The sequence below is a fragment of the Mus caroli genome, unplaced genomic scaffold (genome assembly GCF_978045245.1).
Source record: "Mus caroli unplaced genomic scaffold, Mus_caroli_1 scaffold_16, whole genome shotgun sequence".
Lineage (NCBI taxonomy): Eukaryota > Metazoa > Chordata > Mammalia > Rodentia > Muridae > Mus > Mus caroli.
Genome location: NW_028227271.1, coordinates 39,206,294 through 39,225,613, shown reverse-complemented (window position 1 = coordinate 39,225,613; position 19,320 = coordinate 39,206,294). Strand labels below are relative to the sequence as shown.

Sequence of the window (19,320 nt, the reverse complement as noted above, 5' to 3'; positions counted from 1 at the left end):
AGATTTTATTCCGTAGTAAGATCTATCAACCTGGAGAAGAAATAAATGTTCTGAGAGTCTTCTACTTTTTGCCCAGCTTTAATTCTTTCTTATTAGTTAGTCGTATCTGTACCTTTAAAAATAGCCTAGATGCTATGAGGCAAAAACATAGATCAAACTAACCCACTTAGAACTCAGTGGGAAACCCAATGTTGTCACTGAGGCCTTTTCCAACCTCTAGTTCACACTACTATTGTCTAACAAAGACATTTAAAGTAAACAGAATTGCCTTAATACAGAAAAAAAAACATCTGCTGCATTTAAAAATAATCTCCTGCTGATGTGACATATGGTATCATCAAAAACTTTATTCCAGTGCCCCCCAGAGCTTCTTAGACACCTCGAAATGTCATGATTACCATAAAGAGGTTTATGCAATTCTCAAAGCTGAAAGGAAAACAATTAATTCATTTTAATATTTAAAATAAATATGGGCCATTTGGATCATTTGGGAGGAGAAATGGGATTACAAAAACCACAATAATTAGAATCTAACTCCCCAAAGAGAGATGTTCTAAGATGTAACTTTCAGTTGGAAAATTCCCCTAGCTGGTCTGTTTAAGATGTGTATTCAGTCTGTTCCAGCTTTTCCTGGATTATCTAAGAACATTCTGTGTACCTGGCCTCAGTGGGGGTAATTTATGATGGGCACAGTCTCATTTTCTTTTACACAGAATCTCTTTATAATCCATACATGTACAAATGCAAGAAGAGAACGAAAGTTCAAGTTTGATATTATTTAGTTAAATGAGTATTGATATAAAATGCTAGAAAACTGTCAGAATGTCAGATGAGTGAAATATAGAAGCCGCCTTTATACTAATCTTTGGTTATGGAATAAGAGAAATATAGATGACCGATGTCTTAGTTTGGATTTTATTGCTGTGAAGAGAAACCATGGCCAAGGCAAGTTTTATAAGGGACAACATTTAATTGAGACTGGCTTATAGTTTGAGAGGTTCTGTCCACGGTCATCATGTCAGAAACCACAGCAGTGTCCAGGCAGACATGATGTTAGAGAAGGAACTGGGAGTTCTTCATTTTCTTTGCAAGGCAGCCAAGAAGACTGCTATCCTCCGGCATCTAGGAAGAAGCTCTCTGCTACAATAGGTAGAGCCTGAGCATAGAAGGAGACCTTGAAAGCCCACCTGGACAGTGACACTCTTTCTCCAACCAGGCCACAACTCCTAGTCGTACAACTCCCTATGGGCCAAGCATATTCAAACCATCACAATTGAGGAATGAAAAATGTTCCATATGCTCATGCATTTGAACATTTGGTCCCAGTAAGTGTTTTTGTTTGGAAAGATTTCTGTACTTTAAGAGGCAAATACAGAAGTGGATGCTCACAGTCATCTATAAGATGGAACACAGGGCCCCTAATGAAGAAGCTAGAGAAAGCACCCAAGGAGCTTAAGGGGTCTGAAACCCTATAGGTGGAACAACAATATGAACTAACCAGTACCCCCAGAGCTCATATCTCTAGCTGCATAGGTAGCAGAAGATGGCCTAGTCAGCCATCACTGGGAAGAGAAGCCTCTTGGTATTGCAAACTTTATATGCCCCAGTACAGGGGAATGCCAGGGCCAAGAAGTGGGAGTGGGTGGGTAGGGGAGCAGGGATTGTTCAAATGTTTCAGGATAACATTTGAAATGTACATAAAGAAAACATCTATAAGGACTTTACTTCTTTTTTTTAATTAGGTATTTTCTTCATTTGCATTTCCAATGTTATCCCAAAAGTCCCCCATACCCTCCCTCCCATTCCCCTCCCCACCCACTTCCACTTCTTGACCCTGGCATTCCCCTGTACTGAGGCATATAAAGTTTGCACGACCAGTGGGCCTTTAGCAGTAGGTAAAAAAAAAAGAAAAGAAAATATCTAATAAAAAAAGATGAAAAGCAGAGAGAGAGAGAGAGAGAGAGAGAGAGAGAGAGAGAGAGAGAGAGAGAGAGAGAGAGCGCCTTGCTAGAGTAAGTATATCACTAGGTAGAGGCTTTGAGAACTTATTTCTTTGCCTTACTTCCTGTTTGCTATTTTTCTCTGCTTTCTGTGTGTAGATGGAATGTGATCAATCTGCCAGTTTCTTGCTCCTGCCACCATGTCTCCCCACAGTAATGAATTCTATTCCTCTGGAACTGCAAGCTAAAATAGATTTTTTTCTTCTCTTTGTTGGTTTGAATGAAAATGTGCCCAATATGCTCCTAGGAAGTGTCACTGTTTGAAATGATTAGGGTATGTGGCCTTGTTGGAGTAGGGTATAGCCTTGTTGAAGGAAGTGTGCTACTAGGGGCAGGCTTTGGTGTTTAAAATGCTCAAATCAGGACAAGTGTCTCTCCTGCCTGCCTGCTCATCTGGATGTAGAACTCTTAGCTACCTCTCTAATAGGGTATCTGCCTGCATGCTGCCATGCTTTTGGCCATGATGATAATGAACTAACCTCTGAAACTCTAAGCCAGCCCCAATTAAATGCTGTCATTTGTAAAAGTTACCATGGTCATGATGTGTATTCATAGCAATAGAACAGTGACTAAGACATTCTCTAAGTTGCTTTTGTCAGGGTATTAATCACAACAATGGAAAAGTAACTAGAATAATGAGTTAATGTTATAAAGTATGACACAAGTTGTAAGAGAGTTAACTTTCGCAGCATAGTGGGAGCATGAGAAAAGTTTCACAGTCCTACTTGGGAGATAAGAACAAATCCTGTGGAGGCAAGAATTCCAGTACAGAAGAGTAGAAATATATTACAAGGGGGTGAGTTTGAAGACTGAAAGAATAACTCATTGCTGGGGATATAGTTAATTTGGAAGAGTGCTTGTCTAGTATGTACAAATCCTCAAGTTCAACTTTTAGCACCATTGAAACTGGATGGGTTGGTGAAGGTCTGTAATTGGAGCATTTTGGAGGTAGTTATAGAAAGATCATCAACTAAGTTTGTTTATGAAGAGAATTATCTTAGTTTGGGTTTTACTGGTGTGAGGAGACACCATAGCCAAGGCAACTCCTACAAAGGCAAACATTTAATTGGAACTGGCTTGTGGTTTCAGAGGTTCAGGCCTCAACATTATCATCGTTGGGAAGCATGGCATTGTGCAGGAAGACTTGATCTGAAGGCAGCCTAGAGGAGATTGTCTTCTTCAGGCAGCTATAAGGAGGTTATCTTCCACACTGGGAAGAGCCTGAGGACTAGGAGACCTCAAAGTCTACCCACAGAGTGACACATTTCCTCCAAAAGTGCTACACCTATTCCAACAAGGCCATACCTCCTAATAGTGCCATTCTCTGTGGGCCAAGCATTCAAGCACATGACTCTATAGGGGCCAAACTACCACCACAAGAGTTCAAGACCTGACTGGGGCACTTGAGACCTTGTGTCAAGGGAGAGAGACAGGGTTGAGGCTAGAGGGCAAGCTAACTTGTTTGTGGGATTTTTGGTGCAGTACAAGAAGGAAATGGGTTCTATCCAATAGATGACTGTGAACATCCACCTGTGTATTTGCCAGGCACTGGCATAGCCTCTCAAGAGATAGCTACATCAGGGTCCTGTCAGTGTAGCAGATGATGGCCTAGTTGGCCATCAGTGGGAGGAGAGGCCCTTGGTTTTGCAAAGATTATATGCCCCTGTACAGGGGAATGCTGGGGCCAGGAAGTGGGAGTGGTAGCAGGGTGGGGGGAGGGTATAGGGGACTTTCAGGATAGCTTTTGAAATGTAAATGAAGAAAATATCAAATAAAAATAAATAAGATACAAAAAGAAAGAAAGAAAGAAAGAAAGAAAGAAAGAAAGAAAGAAAGAAAGAAGGGAGGGAGGGAGGGAGGGAGGGAGGGAGGGAGGGAGGGAGGGAGGGAGGAAAGAAAGAAAGAAAGAAAGAAAGAAAGAAAGAAAGAAAGAAAGAAAGAAAGAAGGGAGGGAGGGAGGGAGGGAGGGAGGGAGGGAGGGAGGGAGGGAGGAAGGGAGGAAAGAAAGAAAGAAAGAAAGAAAGAAAGAAAGAAAGAAAGAAAGAAAGGGAGGAAGGAAGGAAGGAAGGAAGGAAGGAAGGAAGGAAGGAAGGAAGGAAGGGAAGGAAGGTAGGAAGGAAGGAAGGAAGAAGTAAAGGAGGAAATGGGTAAGAAAGAACCTGGGAAGAGAAGATGGGGACAAACCCAAAAGGCATGAAAGGTATGGTGTTAGCTCAATATCTTGTAGATGGAAGGTTGAAAAAAGATGACTACTGGGGGATTATCATACAGGGACAAATGACAATAATGTTATTAGCACCGTAGCATTTTTCTCTAATGGTTGCAGAACATTTACTTTGCCTCGGGCTACAATATTCCTTCCTTAGAGGAAGGAAAAATCTTTGTGTTTGTCTGTTAAATGCACAATGCTATGGTCTCCTGATAGAAGCAGAGTTCCTGAATTCCTTCAGTCAGATTCGATCAGAAGTGGGTTAAGAACTCAAATATTCTAGACACTAAGAGGCTCTCTCTTACCATGGATTCCTCACCAACTCTGAACCAGACTAGGATTCTGGGTTCAAGATGAAAACCTGGAGACCAAGAGAATAGTTCAGGATGTACCATGGTACTCACAAATTATGGTAAAATATTTGGAAAAGAAAGAAGAGAAGAGGAAGAAGGGATAGGAGGACTTGGGAAAAGACTAATGACAAAGTTCTTGATTTCCCGGCAGATGGGACCAATATATGTTCTACTTCTAGTTGCCTGTTTTCTGCATTAAAGATATTAGTATTTCTACTCAGTAGTGTCTACCTGATGTTCTGCCATTTACTTTAAGAGAAGAGATGAAATACTGTAAATTTGTCACATTCAAAAAGCTTGGTTAAAATCTAGTGTTTGACCTCGAGAAATGTACATGAAATTTCAAGTTCTCCAATGATAAAATCTGCTTCTCATGACTTTAGGCATCTTATGTTGGGATAAGAATCACCAAGTAAGAGGGAAGCATTGTTCATTTACCGCTACTGTTTGAAAAGTTTCATTTAAAAAAACAATTAGTAACTACAATTAAATAGTGATACTATTCATATTTATGTTGCTATTACACAATAGTTTTAGGACAGTTCTTCGTGGTATGTATAAAGGAATTAGACATGAAATATACTTCAGGGACTCATATTTTTCCCAAATAAATAATAGGTAGGCAAAGATTGAATGTTTCATGCAGCATACTGTGACAGAATTCTCTAATAATTGTATACATTCTTTGAATTGAACATGCTGAGAAATGGCTGGTTCAAAATACTCAAAGGATTGTATTTTTTCCTTTTTTTGTCATTTCAGAAATTACTTTGTTTCAGTTATGAACTGTTCCCACTGTATACTGTATAATTTCCATTATCATATACATATTAAAAAATACAAGGCATCCATACTTATCTAAGTTTTCTGCCCTTGAAAATAAGCATGCTTTTCTAATATTCTTTTTTTTCTTTTTATATACATTTTTCTCAAAATATAATTATATTACTTTCTCCTTTTTCTTTCCTCTATCTAGCTATCTATCCTATCTCTTTCCAAACCCTCCAGGCCCTTACACAAGCTAGAGTCACTGCAATGGAATGAACGTCACGTGTGAAAGTGCTTCTATAAGATCAGACTGACAGAGACTTTCTTAAGTAGTGATTGATGATAGATGGTCCAGCCCATTGTGGGTGCTGCTATCCTTATATTCATGGTCCTGGGTTCCATAAGAAATCAGGTTGAAGGATCAATGGGGAGCAAGCAGGTAATCATGGCCTCTGAATTAGCTCCTGCCTCCAGGTTTCTGTCCTGGCTTTCTTCATTGATGGACTACAAAGTGGAAGTGGAAGTCAAATAAACCCTCCCCCCTCCCCAACTTGCTTTTGGTTTTGGTGTTATACCACAACAATAAAATCCCTGATTAAGAAAATATGTATGGACAAGTATACACATACAGTCTTCTGACGCTGCTTTATTTTTGTTGTTATTTCTGTATATATGGTTTCAGGGCTGAGCACTTTGTACTAAATAACCAATAAGGGGTTCATCCCTGGGAGATGACACTTCTTCCTCTCTTAGCAATCATTAGTTGCCTATAGTTCTTATCCATATGTGGGATGCCCCCATGGAAATTTCCCCTTCCACATTAGCATGTCCACTGATATTGCTATTATTCCAGGCTTGTATATTTCAGTGAATGGAAAGCAACAGTATTCCACTGAAGAAGTACACAACTCCCTGGAGGCAATCAGACAAAATTTAGTGCCAAACATTCAACAGATTATCTAACAGTATTCTCAATAATTTAAATAACTGAAAATCTACTCATTCTCTAGGCCTTGTCTGGAGTGAAAAATACATTTTACTTGACTCTGTCTATACTAGAGACGAATATCTACACAGGTAACAAGGTGAATGAAGAAGCATGAGAATATTTATATGTTATATCTACAAACCTTGTACTTATTCAAGATATTCTTACATGTTTTATCCAGGGTGGGGTACTTGTCCTTCACTCTGATGAATTGTATCCACAGATCAGTGGATGAGTTTGGAGAGTGTTTCTTCAAGGTTCTGTATGCTTGTAGTTTAGCTGTGACCCAACCACTGTAGACGCAGGTACATTTGGAGCTATCTGTGACCTTCTTTATTCATCTAGGGGCTGATGGCTGGTCCCTATTATATGCTTAGTGCTCAGCTAAAGCAATTCACAACTAATAAGTTTACTTATGATTGAACAAAAACGTCATCTGGATATTTCTGTTGTGTCATACCATGAGGTGAAGCCAAAACTTGAAAAATCCCACAAAAGTTGATCATTTATGTTCAACATGGCTTCTTTAGCTTTGCCTTTTATTTGCAAAAAAGAATAAGAAAAATGCTGTTATGATCCTTTGGAAGTAATTATCCAGAGAGCATTTGGTGTCTGCTTTTTAGGATCTACTGGTATCTCCTTTGCACCATAGAGAATTATGAACCATTACAGTATTATAATTAGTTCTAAGAGGTAAATGGAGATCTGTTTGCCAGTGACACATAATATTTTGAAAAATGCAGATGAAGTGTAATGATGATGAGGTCTAGCTGCTATGTATTTAAGGAGAACCACCATTTTGCCTAACCTTCACATAAATAAGTCTACCTTATTTCAAATGAGACAAGCCAATTCATAATGTTTTCCCAAATGAGGCCTCTTGGGACAGAGCTGAATTGGCTGAGTCACATAAATAATTATACAAAATAACACTAATGGAAACTCTTCACTGACTTGCAAAGGCATTGCACACAATATTTCCAATTGTTAAGGAGGCTTTTCAGGCAGGATATTATTATATCCTTGCTATGGATGGAGAAAAGAAGACTCAGATTATACTCAGTTCACCAAAATAGTAACCAAGCAAAGATTTCAAATCCAGGTCATTCTCATTCAAAAACCTGGGTATTTTTTTGCCAGATTCCTTTCCACCCTCTACCACAAAGGATATGCCCGAGTATAATGGAAAATTGCAGCAGAGACCAAATGTTAGTGGAAAGTAACTTTAGCATTGAATGACACAGAGTCAATTATCTTATATACTAGAGAAGTGGGGAGCAATACCCAAGGAATATCTGATTATATCTATGAACATGAGTCTATAAGATTGTTGTGGATTTCATTTAATGCTTGCATTATGGCTTCCCAAATTGCATGGAGAATCTGGCAGGGAGACATTGAAGGTCCCTGCCACCAGCTGGTTCTAAATGGTAAATAAAGTTTTGTGCAGGCAATGTCTGGGCAGGGAGACAGAGGCAGGACTTTAGGAATCACTTCATGGGCAAAGTTGGAGGTAGAATCACCATTGCCAGGAAAGGAATAAAGTCTGTGCTTGAGAGCTGTAGAACAGAGAACATACAATCATGTAAGACCCGGTGAAGACCAGTTTCACCGGCCCCCATATTTGGGTCTGGAGTAGCAAAGATGGAATACAGATTTTAGGAAGTAATAATTCAGGAGAATTGGAGGGAAGGCTTTAGTAATGTGGAAGTTTGAGTAACCTAGCCATTACACAGTTTAAGGCCTATTAAAATAAACGGTTGCATGTGTGTGTCTTTCATATGAGAATCCAGGTCATTTGGGCAGACAGTGAGGAACTCACCTAGCTGCCAGGGAGTTTAGAACAAGTTAATCAAACTGCATAAGATTACAGCAACTTTTTAAAAAAAATTTAAACATATTTTTATTAGATATTTTCTTCATTTACATTTCAAATGCTATCCTAATTCTTACAACAAAGAATTTTCTAGTACGTGATTGTTTCTCCTGCCTTTCATCCAGGAAACCAACAATACTGATCCATAAATTTGTATTTTTATATACACCTTATCTAATGTGATGCACATACAAAGAAAGATACTGACTGGTGAATGGACAAGAACTCATGAGTGTAGGCCATTCCACTAGGAAGCAATAGACTATGGCCCAAAGTTTACTGACATTTGGACTCATTGCATCTGGACAGTTTGAATTATCATCTCAACAGATTTGTTTCTCCTTCTATGAAGTAAAAGTCTATACCAACGGTCTGGAGAGATGGCTCAGCAGCTGAGCAATAATTAGCTAGGAATAGAGGAGAACAGGAGGACACCTGACATTCCTCTCCTATCTTCCACATACACACAGAGACAAGAGCATACACACAGACACACACACACACACACACACACACACACATACACACAGAGCGCAAGAGAGATATATGTACACATACATGAACATATACATTCATATACACACATACATATACATTCACACAATACATATACCTTCACACATATGTACATATACATGTATAATAGAAATATATGTATATCATATACCTATACATTAATACACATACATGTACATATATATTCACAGATACACATACATATACATTCATATACATATACATTTACACACATAGATATGTACATTCTCTCTCTCACACACATACATTCACACACACACACACATAAAATAAAATAAATAATTAAGATTAGAGATGGCAGTAGAAGAATCCATGCAGCAAGCTAGAGTGTTTGAATACAATGGTCAAAAGTTATTTGGAACTGAAGAACAGGAAAAGATAAAACCTTAAAATATGAAACACCAATTGTCATTGTCTCCAGAATTCCATAAACATAGCAAATAGGATCCTGGGAGACTCACCCAAAACACAGCTCCTGTTCTGATAGGCTATCAGGAACAGCTGAATGAATTATTAACATGGTGAAGGTTTTTGAGTTGGCCCAAGTCCCATGGAAAGAGTGACGTACTAGTCTGGCAACAGCTCTGCTTTGCACAGGAACATAATACACAGCTCCAGAGATCTCGTCTCTATTGTATGAAGTGCTTTCCTTTCGGGAAATAATTTCTCTAAATGGTCCTCAAGCTATTCAGAAAGCCTATAATATAGCTAGTATGGAGTTCCACAATTGTTTTAGGCATTGACTTAGAAGCTTCCCCTTCTAAGTTCTCTAATGTTGATGCATGACCAGTTGTATCTTTTGTGCTGTGAGTCTTGGCCCAGAAGATTTAGATCCTAATTGTCTGCCACATTCACTATAACACACAACTGGCTTCATTGACTTCCAAAATCCATGTTTTCCTCATGATTTCACCAAATGAATCCTTAAAAAGCGCTGTCTTCTATTTCCTCTACCTTTTAGGTATGAATCCCTCACATTACTGTGTAAGGTCTCAATCCATTAGTGAAGGATAAAAATATGTTTGTTCCAGTATACACATAACTGTAAGACTAAAGAGCCTGCTGTGGCATAGCTAGTACATCTGTTGTGCACACAACTCCCAGAAACATGCAGATTTAAGAGTTTGTATGTTGATTCTAAAGCTGTTTTCAGAACAGTCTTAACACTTTCTTTGACAATTGCTTTAAAAACAGTGGAATGTATAGAGTTTTCAAATCTGAATATGTGTAACAGGAGCACATCTTCACTACCTGAAATCATATTTCATTCTAGAGAAAGATATCACTTGCTCTAAGCTATTTTTAAGCACCCTACAGTCTTCCCAACCAGTATGTCCAAGATTATTTCCACATTTATTTCAAACAGAAATTAATTTCGCTAATCCTTTAACTCCATCTACACTGCTTTGCCCACTTGATCCTTTTTGTCTGGGTTTAGCTCCAGGTGCACTGTAATATCCCTGCTGAGAAAACAGGGTAAAGTATGAGCAATTTGATAAGGATCAGGATCTATCATGAGTTTACAGTTTACATTTCTATGTAGTGAGAAAATATTTATAGTTTTAAAGGAGGAAGTCCAATATAAGATTGCTGGTGATTTTTAAGAATGACTGCCTTGGTCCCAAACAGTGATGACAGGTGCAGGGATCAGGAAGGCAGTCAGTAAGTGTATTTATTTCTTGCAGGAAACAATATGGAGGATGAGAACAATGTACTTTGACTCTAAGTCTAACCTGAGTATTTTAGATTCTGGGAACCCCTGGCATAAACTAGAAGAGAACACTCTCAGAGAAGAATGTGTTTGAAAGGAATAAAGGGTCCTGTGGGAGAAGGCTAGTCCCATGATGTCTAAGACAGAGTCTTGCATTTGGTACCTGTCTTTGGTTCTCTGTCTCCAGGCGGAGCCTGGCCTCCACACACCTCCGGGTCTCCAGGAAGGCCTGGCGCTGGGCACGGTCTGAAAGGTAACTGATGAAGATTCCTGCTGTATTCATGCACATGAATAGCACCACCTGGGCCAGGACCTGTGAGACAATTCCAAACATCCTGGTTAGATGTGTCAAACAGCAGCTGCTTGGAGGGAAAGGTTAAGACAAGTAAATATTTTAGCAGGAAGTTTTGATCAGTCACCTAAATGTCTTGTCTTATGCCACATTAATTGAACACTACTTTCATTCTGATCTTGAATCCAAAGTCACTTTTCAAACAAACCTTTCTTAATTTCTTTCTTAATTTCTTTCTTTCTTTCTTTCTTTCTTTCTTTCTTTCTTTCTTTCTTTCTTTCTTTCTTTCTTTCTTTCTTTTTTTCTTTCTTTCTTTCTTTTTTTCTTTCTTTCTTTCTTTTTTTTTTTTTTTTTTTTTTTTTGAGACAGGGTTTCTCTGTATAGCCCTGGCTGTCCTGGAACTCACTTTATAGACCAGGCTGGACTCGAACTCAGAAATCCACCTGCCTCTGCCTCCCAAGTGCTGGGATAAGAGGCGTGTGCCACCCTATTTTATCATTTATATTTCAAATGTTATCCCGAAAGTCCCCTATACCCTCCCCTGCCCTGCTCCCCAACCTACCCACTCCTGCTTCCTGGCACTGGCATTCCCCTGTACTAGGGCATATGATCTTCACAAGACCAAGGGCCTCTCCTCCCATTGATGGCTAACTAGGCCATCCTCTGCTACGTATGCAAGTAGAGACACAGTTCTGTGGGGTACTGTTTAGTTCATATTGTTGATCCACACAATTAAGAGCCATTGTTCTGCCCATAAGTTCAGGTCTGAACCTTCCTTAGAAATTTGAGGTACAAAAAGGCTGTGAGTCTCCTCCCTTGACTTCACCTTCCCATATCTTCTATTCATCAAATCAAGAAAAAAAGGTACCATAATGCTGAACATAAAGAAAGAATCCCTTAAAAGAGGTGCCTATCTGTAATCCCAGTACCCATAAAGCTAAGGTAGAAGGATGGCTGCAAGTGTGAGACTAGCCTGAGCTACCGTGTGATACTATGCCTCAAAATAAAAAACAATCAATGAATAAATTCTTACATGAAGAGAGCTGGTGATGAGAATCTAAAGTTTGGGGTGTGAATAAAGAATGAACCTGGGGCCTGGAGCATGCTAAGTAAGTAGTTTACCACTTAATTGCCTTCTTAATACCTAGAATTATTGTCTAAACTCTTTTCTGAAAAGCACACACAGAAAGTAAGTAAAACGCAATTGAACTGCTCATTAAAGGTCTGAACTGAGGTTTGAACTGCAGCCCAAGAGACAGATTTTCACACAATTCTGTTCAAGGTAAACTTTGGCAAAAATGAAACTACATAAAATCCATCAGTTCTGGATGATGAAAAGCTTAAAAGATAGTATCATGATTAACAAAATCAGAAACGAAAAGGGGGACATATCAATAGAAACTGAAGAAATAAAAAAATCATCAGATCTTACTATAAAAGCCTATATTCAACAAAACTGGCAAATCTGGATGAAATGGACAATTTTCTAGGCAGATATCGGGTACCAAAGTTAAATCAGGATCAGATTAATGATCTAAACAATCCTATTTCCCCTAAAGAAATAGAAACAGTCATTAATAGTCTCCCAACCAAAAAAAAAAAAAATCCCTAGGACCAAATGGATTTAGTGCAGAGATCTATCAGACCTTAAAAGAAGACCTAATACCAACACTCCTCAAACTATTCCACAAAATAGAAAGAGAAAGTACTCTATCAAATTTGTTCTATGAAGCCACAATTATTCTGATCCTTAAACCACACAAATACCCAACAAAGAAAGAGAACTTTAGACCAATTTCCTGAATATTGATGCAAAAAATACTCAATAAAATGCTGGCAAACTGAATCGAAGAACACATCAAAAGGATCATCCATCATGATCAAATAGACTTCATCCCAGGGATGCAGGGATGGTTCAATATATAGAAATCCATCAACGTAATCCACTATATAAACAAACTCAATGAAAAAAACCATATGCTCATCTCATTAGATGCTGAGAAATCATTTGACAAAATCCAACATCCATTCATGATAAAAGTCTTGGAAAGATGAGGAATTCAAGACTCATACCTAAACATAATAAAAGCAATCTACAGCAAACCAGTAGCCAACATCAAACTAAATGGAGAGAAACTTGAAGCAATCCCACTAAAATCAGGCACAAGGCAAGGATGCCCACTCTCCCCCTAACTATTCAATATAATATTTGAAGTCCTAGCCAGAGCAATTAGACAACAAAAGGAGATTAAAGGGATACAAATTGGAAAGGAAGAAGTCAAACTATCACTATTTGCAGATGATATGAGAGTATATATAAGTGACCCCAAAAATTCCATCAGAGAACTCCTAAACTTGATAAGCAATAAGGACATGTGCTCCACTATGTTCATAGCAGCCCTATTTATAATAGCCAGGAGCTGGAAAGAACCCAGATGTCCCTCAACAGAGGAATGGATACAGAAAATGTGGTACATTTACACAATGGAGTACTAGTGAGCTATTAAAAACAATGAATTTATGAAATTCTTAGGCAAATGGATGAATTTGGAGGATATCCTGAGTGGGGTAACCTAATCACAAAAGAACACATATGATATGTACTCACTGATAAGTGGCTATTAGCCCAGAAGCTCAGAATAACCAAGATACAATTCAAAACCACATGAAACTCAAGAAGAAGGAAGACCAAAGTGTATTATTTCAATACTTCTTAAAAGGGGGAACATATTGTTGATCCTCTTATAGGGTTGTAGACCCCTTTAGCTCCAGATCATATGCCCCAGAACAGGGGAATGCCAGGCCAGGCAGCAGAAGTGAATGGGTTGGGGAGCAGGGTGGGGGGAGGGTTTAGTGGACTTTCGGGATAGCATTTGAAATGTAAATAAAGAAAATATCTAATAAAAAATTAAAATGAACATAAAGAAAAAAAAGAAAAGGGGGAACAAAACACCCATGGAAGGAGTTACAGAGACAAAGTGTGGAGCAGAGACTGAAGGAAGGACCACCCAGAGACTGCCCCACCTGAGCATCCATTCCATATACAATCACCAAACCCAGACACTTTTGTGGACGCCAACAAGTGCTTACTGACAGAAGCCTGTTATAGCTCTCTCTGGAGAGGCTCTACTAGTGCCTGACAAATACAGAGGATCCAAATATGGATCCTCCAAGCCTACTATTGGACTGATCACAGGGTCCCCATTGAAGGAGTTAGAGAAAGTGTCTAAGGAGCTGAAGGGATTTGCAGCCCCATTGGAGGACATGAACTAACCAGTATCCCCAGAGCTCTCAGGGAGTAAACCATTAACCAAAGAGTATACACGGTGGGACTCATGACGCCAGCTGCATATGTAGCAGAGGATGGCCTAGTTGGACATCAATGGGATGAGAGGCCCTGTGAAGGCTCTATGCCCCAGAGTAGGGGAATGCCCAGGCCAGGAAGCAGAAGTGGGTGGGTTGGTGAGTAGGGGGAGAGGGGACAGGATCAGAGGAGAGGGTTTTCAGAGGGAAAACCAGGAGTGGGGATAACATTTGAAATGTAAATAAAGAAAATATCCAATTAAAAAAAATTCTTGGGGAAAAATAAAGCTTGCCCAGGATTCACTAATTCCCCAATATTATATAAAGATATATAGCACAGAAAGAAACAGAGAAATAGGTGTTCTCCCGAGAAAGATAATCAACAGAGACACCCATTCTGACTGGAGCCAGATGTCAGAATTAGCAGTCAAAATTCATAGCAGTGCCTTTTACTGCTCAGTTAAAGAGAAAAAGTAAGAACGCTAGTAATGAATGAAAAGACAGGGAACAAACAGAAGAACAGAAAACCAGGGTGCACACCCGCACCTACATGGAAACTCTAATCCCAAAATGAAAACATTCACTGCATGAGCTTGAGAGACCAAATTTTGGGTTCAGACTCCATTTTAGAGAACCTGACCTAGGTTTGAACTCAAGGCTGGCATTAGTTTCCAAGTGACCCCCCTCCCTGAAAACAAACAAACAAACAAAAAGTCTAGCTCCAGTTCCTAGGCTAACCCCAACAAGACCTGTGTTTCCAGGTTAATCTCCCCTAATAAACCTGCTTCTAACACAAGTCCCCAGGTTATTTCCCCCAACAAATCTGCATCTCCAGGTTACAAGCCTGCCCCTGCCTAACAATTGCCAAGTAGGAAGAAATTAGAAGTTAAATTTAAGGTTTGGCTCCCAGCACCAGCCAATTATGCTAAAGGCTATAGTAGTACACCAATTAGATGTTTGCCAGGCTAGAAACACTTGACTGTGCTTGCTGCTTTCTATAAAACCTTGCCTGGAGGAATATTCAGGAGTTTTCCTTCACCAGAACAGTTCTGTGGGGCAGCAGTGAGGTGAGCCTGAGCTAGCTTAAAGAAAGACCCTGGTGTGATTGCATCGGATCAGCTCCTGACTGGTCTTCCTGGGTTCACAAACACATTCTTGGTACTACAATGTCAAGGCAGCGCACAAGGGACAACACTGTCTAAGGGCTTTAATAATGCGAGCGACAACATAGAAAACTATAACATACCTATAACTTAAATTGTCATAGGTAAAGGAAAAGAGAATGTGACAGAATTAGCTATCTGAAGAAACAATGCTTCTACCAATTTTTATGAAAGCACTTTCAGATTTCAGAAACTCTGTAAAGTCTACACAGGCTAAATGTGAACAAGATGTGCCTGTATGCATCATAGTCCAAATGCCAAAAGCCAAAAAGAATCTCATAAATAGTCATAAGACAGTGTTATTCACTGGCAATCTACTTTCCAGTTTCAGAATTATTTCTAGATTAAATATGAAGAAATAATCTATAGGTTATTGATGAAATGTTCCTAAAATATACTTACATTAAAAATTCTGAAATCCAAGACAAAATAAAGTGAGTTGTGTTACATAAATACTAGATTTTAAAAAATAGTACTAAGAATGAAAAGATCATTATATAATGGGAAAGTGTTAAGAATATATCAGGAGAATATTAACACATTTAATATTATAGTCTCAAAATATACAATGCAAAATATGATAAATTGATATAATTATTTATAGATCAGTATTCTAGGGATGTATTTTCAGCAGTTACTTTTATCAAAAATAATATATTTTTCAATTAATGCTTAATAAATGGAGTACAGTACCCAACAATTCTACTTAAAAATGTAAACATATCCTTTGACAAGATCAGAAGCTAGCCTGCATATTTAAAAAAAAAACTAATATCAAACACATTTTACTACTTAGTGGTTTGAGAAAGAATGTCCTCTCATAAGCTCAGGTATTTAAATCCTTTGTCCCCAGTAGGCAGCACTGTTTGGATAGGTTGTGAAGGTGTGGCAATCCTGGAGGAAGTATGTCAGTGGGACTTGGCTTTGAGCTTTCAAAAGCCTTGTGACATTGCTAGGACACTCCATCTCCTTCCTGCTTATTATGATCGAAGATGTGATCTTTCAGCTTTCAGCATCCAGCCACCATGACTTCCACCAACTGTAATGCTGTCTCCACTATTATGAACCCTAACCATCTGGAGCCATAAGCTCAGTTAAGCCCTTCCTTCTAGAAATTGCCTTGATCATGGTGTTTTATAACAGCGACAGAAAAGCAAATGACGTAGCTACGAATATCATCAAGTTCTAAAGCAATGAACAAAAGAACAACCATAAAACACAGTGTGCTTAGATATTTTTTAAAAATCCACACAACCCATTGATCTAGGGATACACAATCTCGTAATAGAAAAGCATGCCTAGAGGACTGTAAAAAATACCACAGAGAAAAACTTAGAAGTTGAAGAAAGAATGGTTGAAGACAAATGGGTTAGCTACTCAGCATAAGGAGTTATCAATATCATAAAACCAAATAAAACAAAAGAAGCGCCAGAATAAATCCAAAGTATATAAGGAGAAGCAACACAATAGGAACAATATGTAATGAAGTAAAAAGTGAAAATCCATGGGGACCAATAAAGTTGGTTTCTTTTCTGTCAAGGACAGTAAACAGAAACACTTATTTGCGAGTCCAGTAAAGAGAAAAAGTACAGAAGAGCAGAATAAAGGCTAAGAAAATCATGAAATTTAAGGCTTTGAAGAATTTAAGAAGTAATTCTAATCATAGATTTTAATATGAGTAAGATCTCAAATATAATTAAGATGTTTCTGAAAGTATAGTTCTGAAGTTGACTCAACAAGAGGGAAAATTAAATATGTATAATCACAATTAAAAATCTTTTAACAAGGGAAGCAACAAACTTTGATAGCATCATCAGATAACTCTAAAATAATTCTGAGACAAATAATCTAAATATTTTATCTCTTTAAGAGAACAGAAAGTAGAGAGCATTCCCCAACTCAGTTTATGAGGCTAGCTTATTTGGGGAAAAGCTGAGCCTGAGCTTACAATTCTACTGCCTTAGCTTCCTGTGTGCTGAAATTGCAGTGTATGTCCCAATGTCTACCTTGGGCTAGAATAATGTTGATATGTTGAAACTAACATAGCTGGATTAGCTAAAATTTTGTTCATAAGAATAGGAAATAATAATAGAAAACAGAAGCCATAAATGTATAGAAATGATAAAACATTTTGACCAGACTGAGCTTTTCCTAGAAATTTGTGGATAATTTAACATTATTAAATCAATTAATGTGATTCACCATGTATACATGTACATAAATGAAAAAGAGTTTAGCAAGGCTGCAATGTCAAAATAAAATTGATTGCATTCCTAGCCACTCATAGACCCATAAAACAAACAAATGATGAGGCATAGTGCCACCAGTGAATGTCTACAAGTCAAGACTAATACTCCTATGATGCCCAATTCCAGAATAGGTATGGAACAAGTTATATATGCCTGATGATTGCTTTTCTTCATTTTTATGCGTATGTGTGTATATGTTTGAACATGTGTGTTTGCATGTGTATGTGTGAGTGTGCATGCACATGTGTTCACATGCACAGGGAGACCGTAGTTGACATTAGGAATCTCCTTAGATCTACTTTCCACCTTACTAATTTAAGGCAGGGCCTTTCACCTGAAGCATGAGCTGTCTGATATGGATAGTCTGGCTAGCCAGCTTGAGCCTCAGATACCATCTCTGCTCTCAGTGGTGAGCTTATTAGGGAGCCACTAGGCTTACCTGGTAGCTACACAGATTCTGATATTCACTTAAGCTTTCTCGTTCTGGAGACATTTGAACACTATTTCCTCTGTCTTGGATGCCTCTCATGATGCTTTCTTCTGTTGCTGATTCTTTTTACTCTCCAGTTCTCAATTTTACTGTAGTCTTCCCAGAAGAATTCCCTAGCTATGTCATCATAGTCAGATTTTCCTGACATTTGTGATTCTCACAGCTTATGTGTTCATCCTTAATTGTAAGTACATATTTATTTTCTTGTCCGTTTGGTTAATGTGTATCAGCCACACCAGAGTTTTTTCTTAAACCCATACAGACATGATGGTTGTTCAGCTTGACTGATGCCCATTGCCTTGCATAATAGATAAGTTCCCAACAATGTGAGTATAAATTGCTCTGTATTTCATGTGTGCTAAGTATTTGATGAATGGCCACATGAATGAATGGCTTTCCTATGTACCACTAATCATCATTTACAAGATACCGATGAATAATGTTCTTGAAGCAACAGTGATAAAGACATCAAACAATATCCTTAACAAATGTTAACATAGCAAATGTGCTAGACAGTGAGTGGATTCAGATAAAATCAGAAGGAGCCATTTTAGTAAAGGAATTCTATCATTAGCTGTGTAAACACTATACTCACCTTGTGTTGCAGTTTTTAAAATATTACTATTACATTGAACATGGCATGTGTTGTTCTTATGAAAGAATTTATGGGTGTTAGTGCTCTTTCAGACCTGTTGTATCTTGTAATCTGTCCAACTCTACAGGCCAGCTTGAGCCCCTGTTTTCTTATTGTATCTACAAACCACCTCTCTCTTAGAGCTAATATGCTAAGCGTTAGATCTTGAAGAAATATCATGGATATTTTACAGACATGTGTAGACTTTACTACTTTATACTAATGTTTTCATTCAAAATTATTTATGGAGCAAGTTCTATTGAGCATGCCACAGTTTTATTTTGTTCTTGTCATATGTATGAATGATGACATGGGTTTATGTATACACACCTGTTCACATGTGTGTAGATGCATGGCACATATGCACTTGCATTTACATATGTGTGGAAGCCTGGGTTGACTTTAGGAGTCTTTCTTGTTGCTTTTTCCATTTATTTATTGAATCAGGGTATATTATTTGAACCAAGATGATGAACTTGCCTTCAGATATTTTCCAGTATTTTCTTTTTTGGATTTTATATGGTCATTTGTCTGTAGGACGAATGTTCTTTAAAATTTTGGGTATTGCAAAAACTTTAAGTGGAAGACAAAGTTATAGCTAATATAACACACTTGAATTCATGTTAAATAGGGAGCATTTACTGAGTGTTTTTCATATATGTTTCATCTCAGTAATGATTGTATTTGGCATAGGAAGGAACTTCCTAAGTTCAGAAAGTCTAAGTAGCTTGCCTAATGTTAAACAAC

The 19,320-nt window shown here is 38.2% G+C and overlaps 1 protein-coding gene across 3 annotated transcripts in view; it reads right to left on the bottom strand.

Moving 5' to 3' along the window:
- Adcy8 (adenylate cyclase 8) overlaps window positions 1-19,320 on the bottom strand; it is a 218,216-nt gene that overhangs the window by 155,529 nt on the left and 43,367 nt on the right. For all 3 annotated transcript variants that reach the window (XM_021183269.3, XM_021183267.3, XM_021183268.3), the window contains exon 2: window positions 10,606-10,755. In XM_021183269.3, coding sequence (XP_021038928.1) covers window positions 10,606-10,755 — 150 coding nt within the window. The remainder of the gene's footprint in view (window positions 1-10,605; window positions 10,756-19,320) is intronic.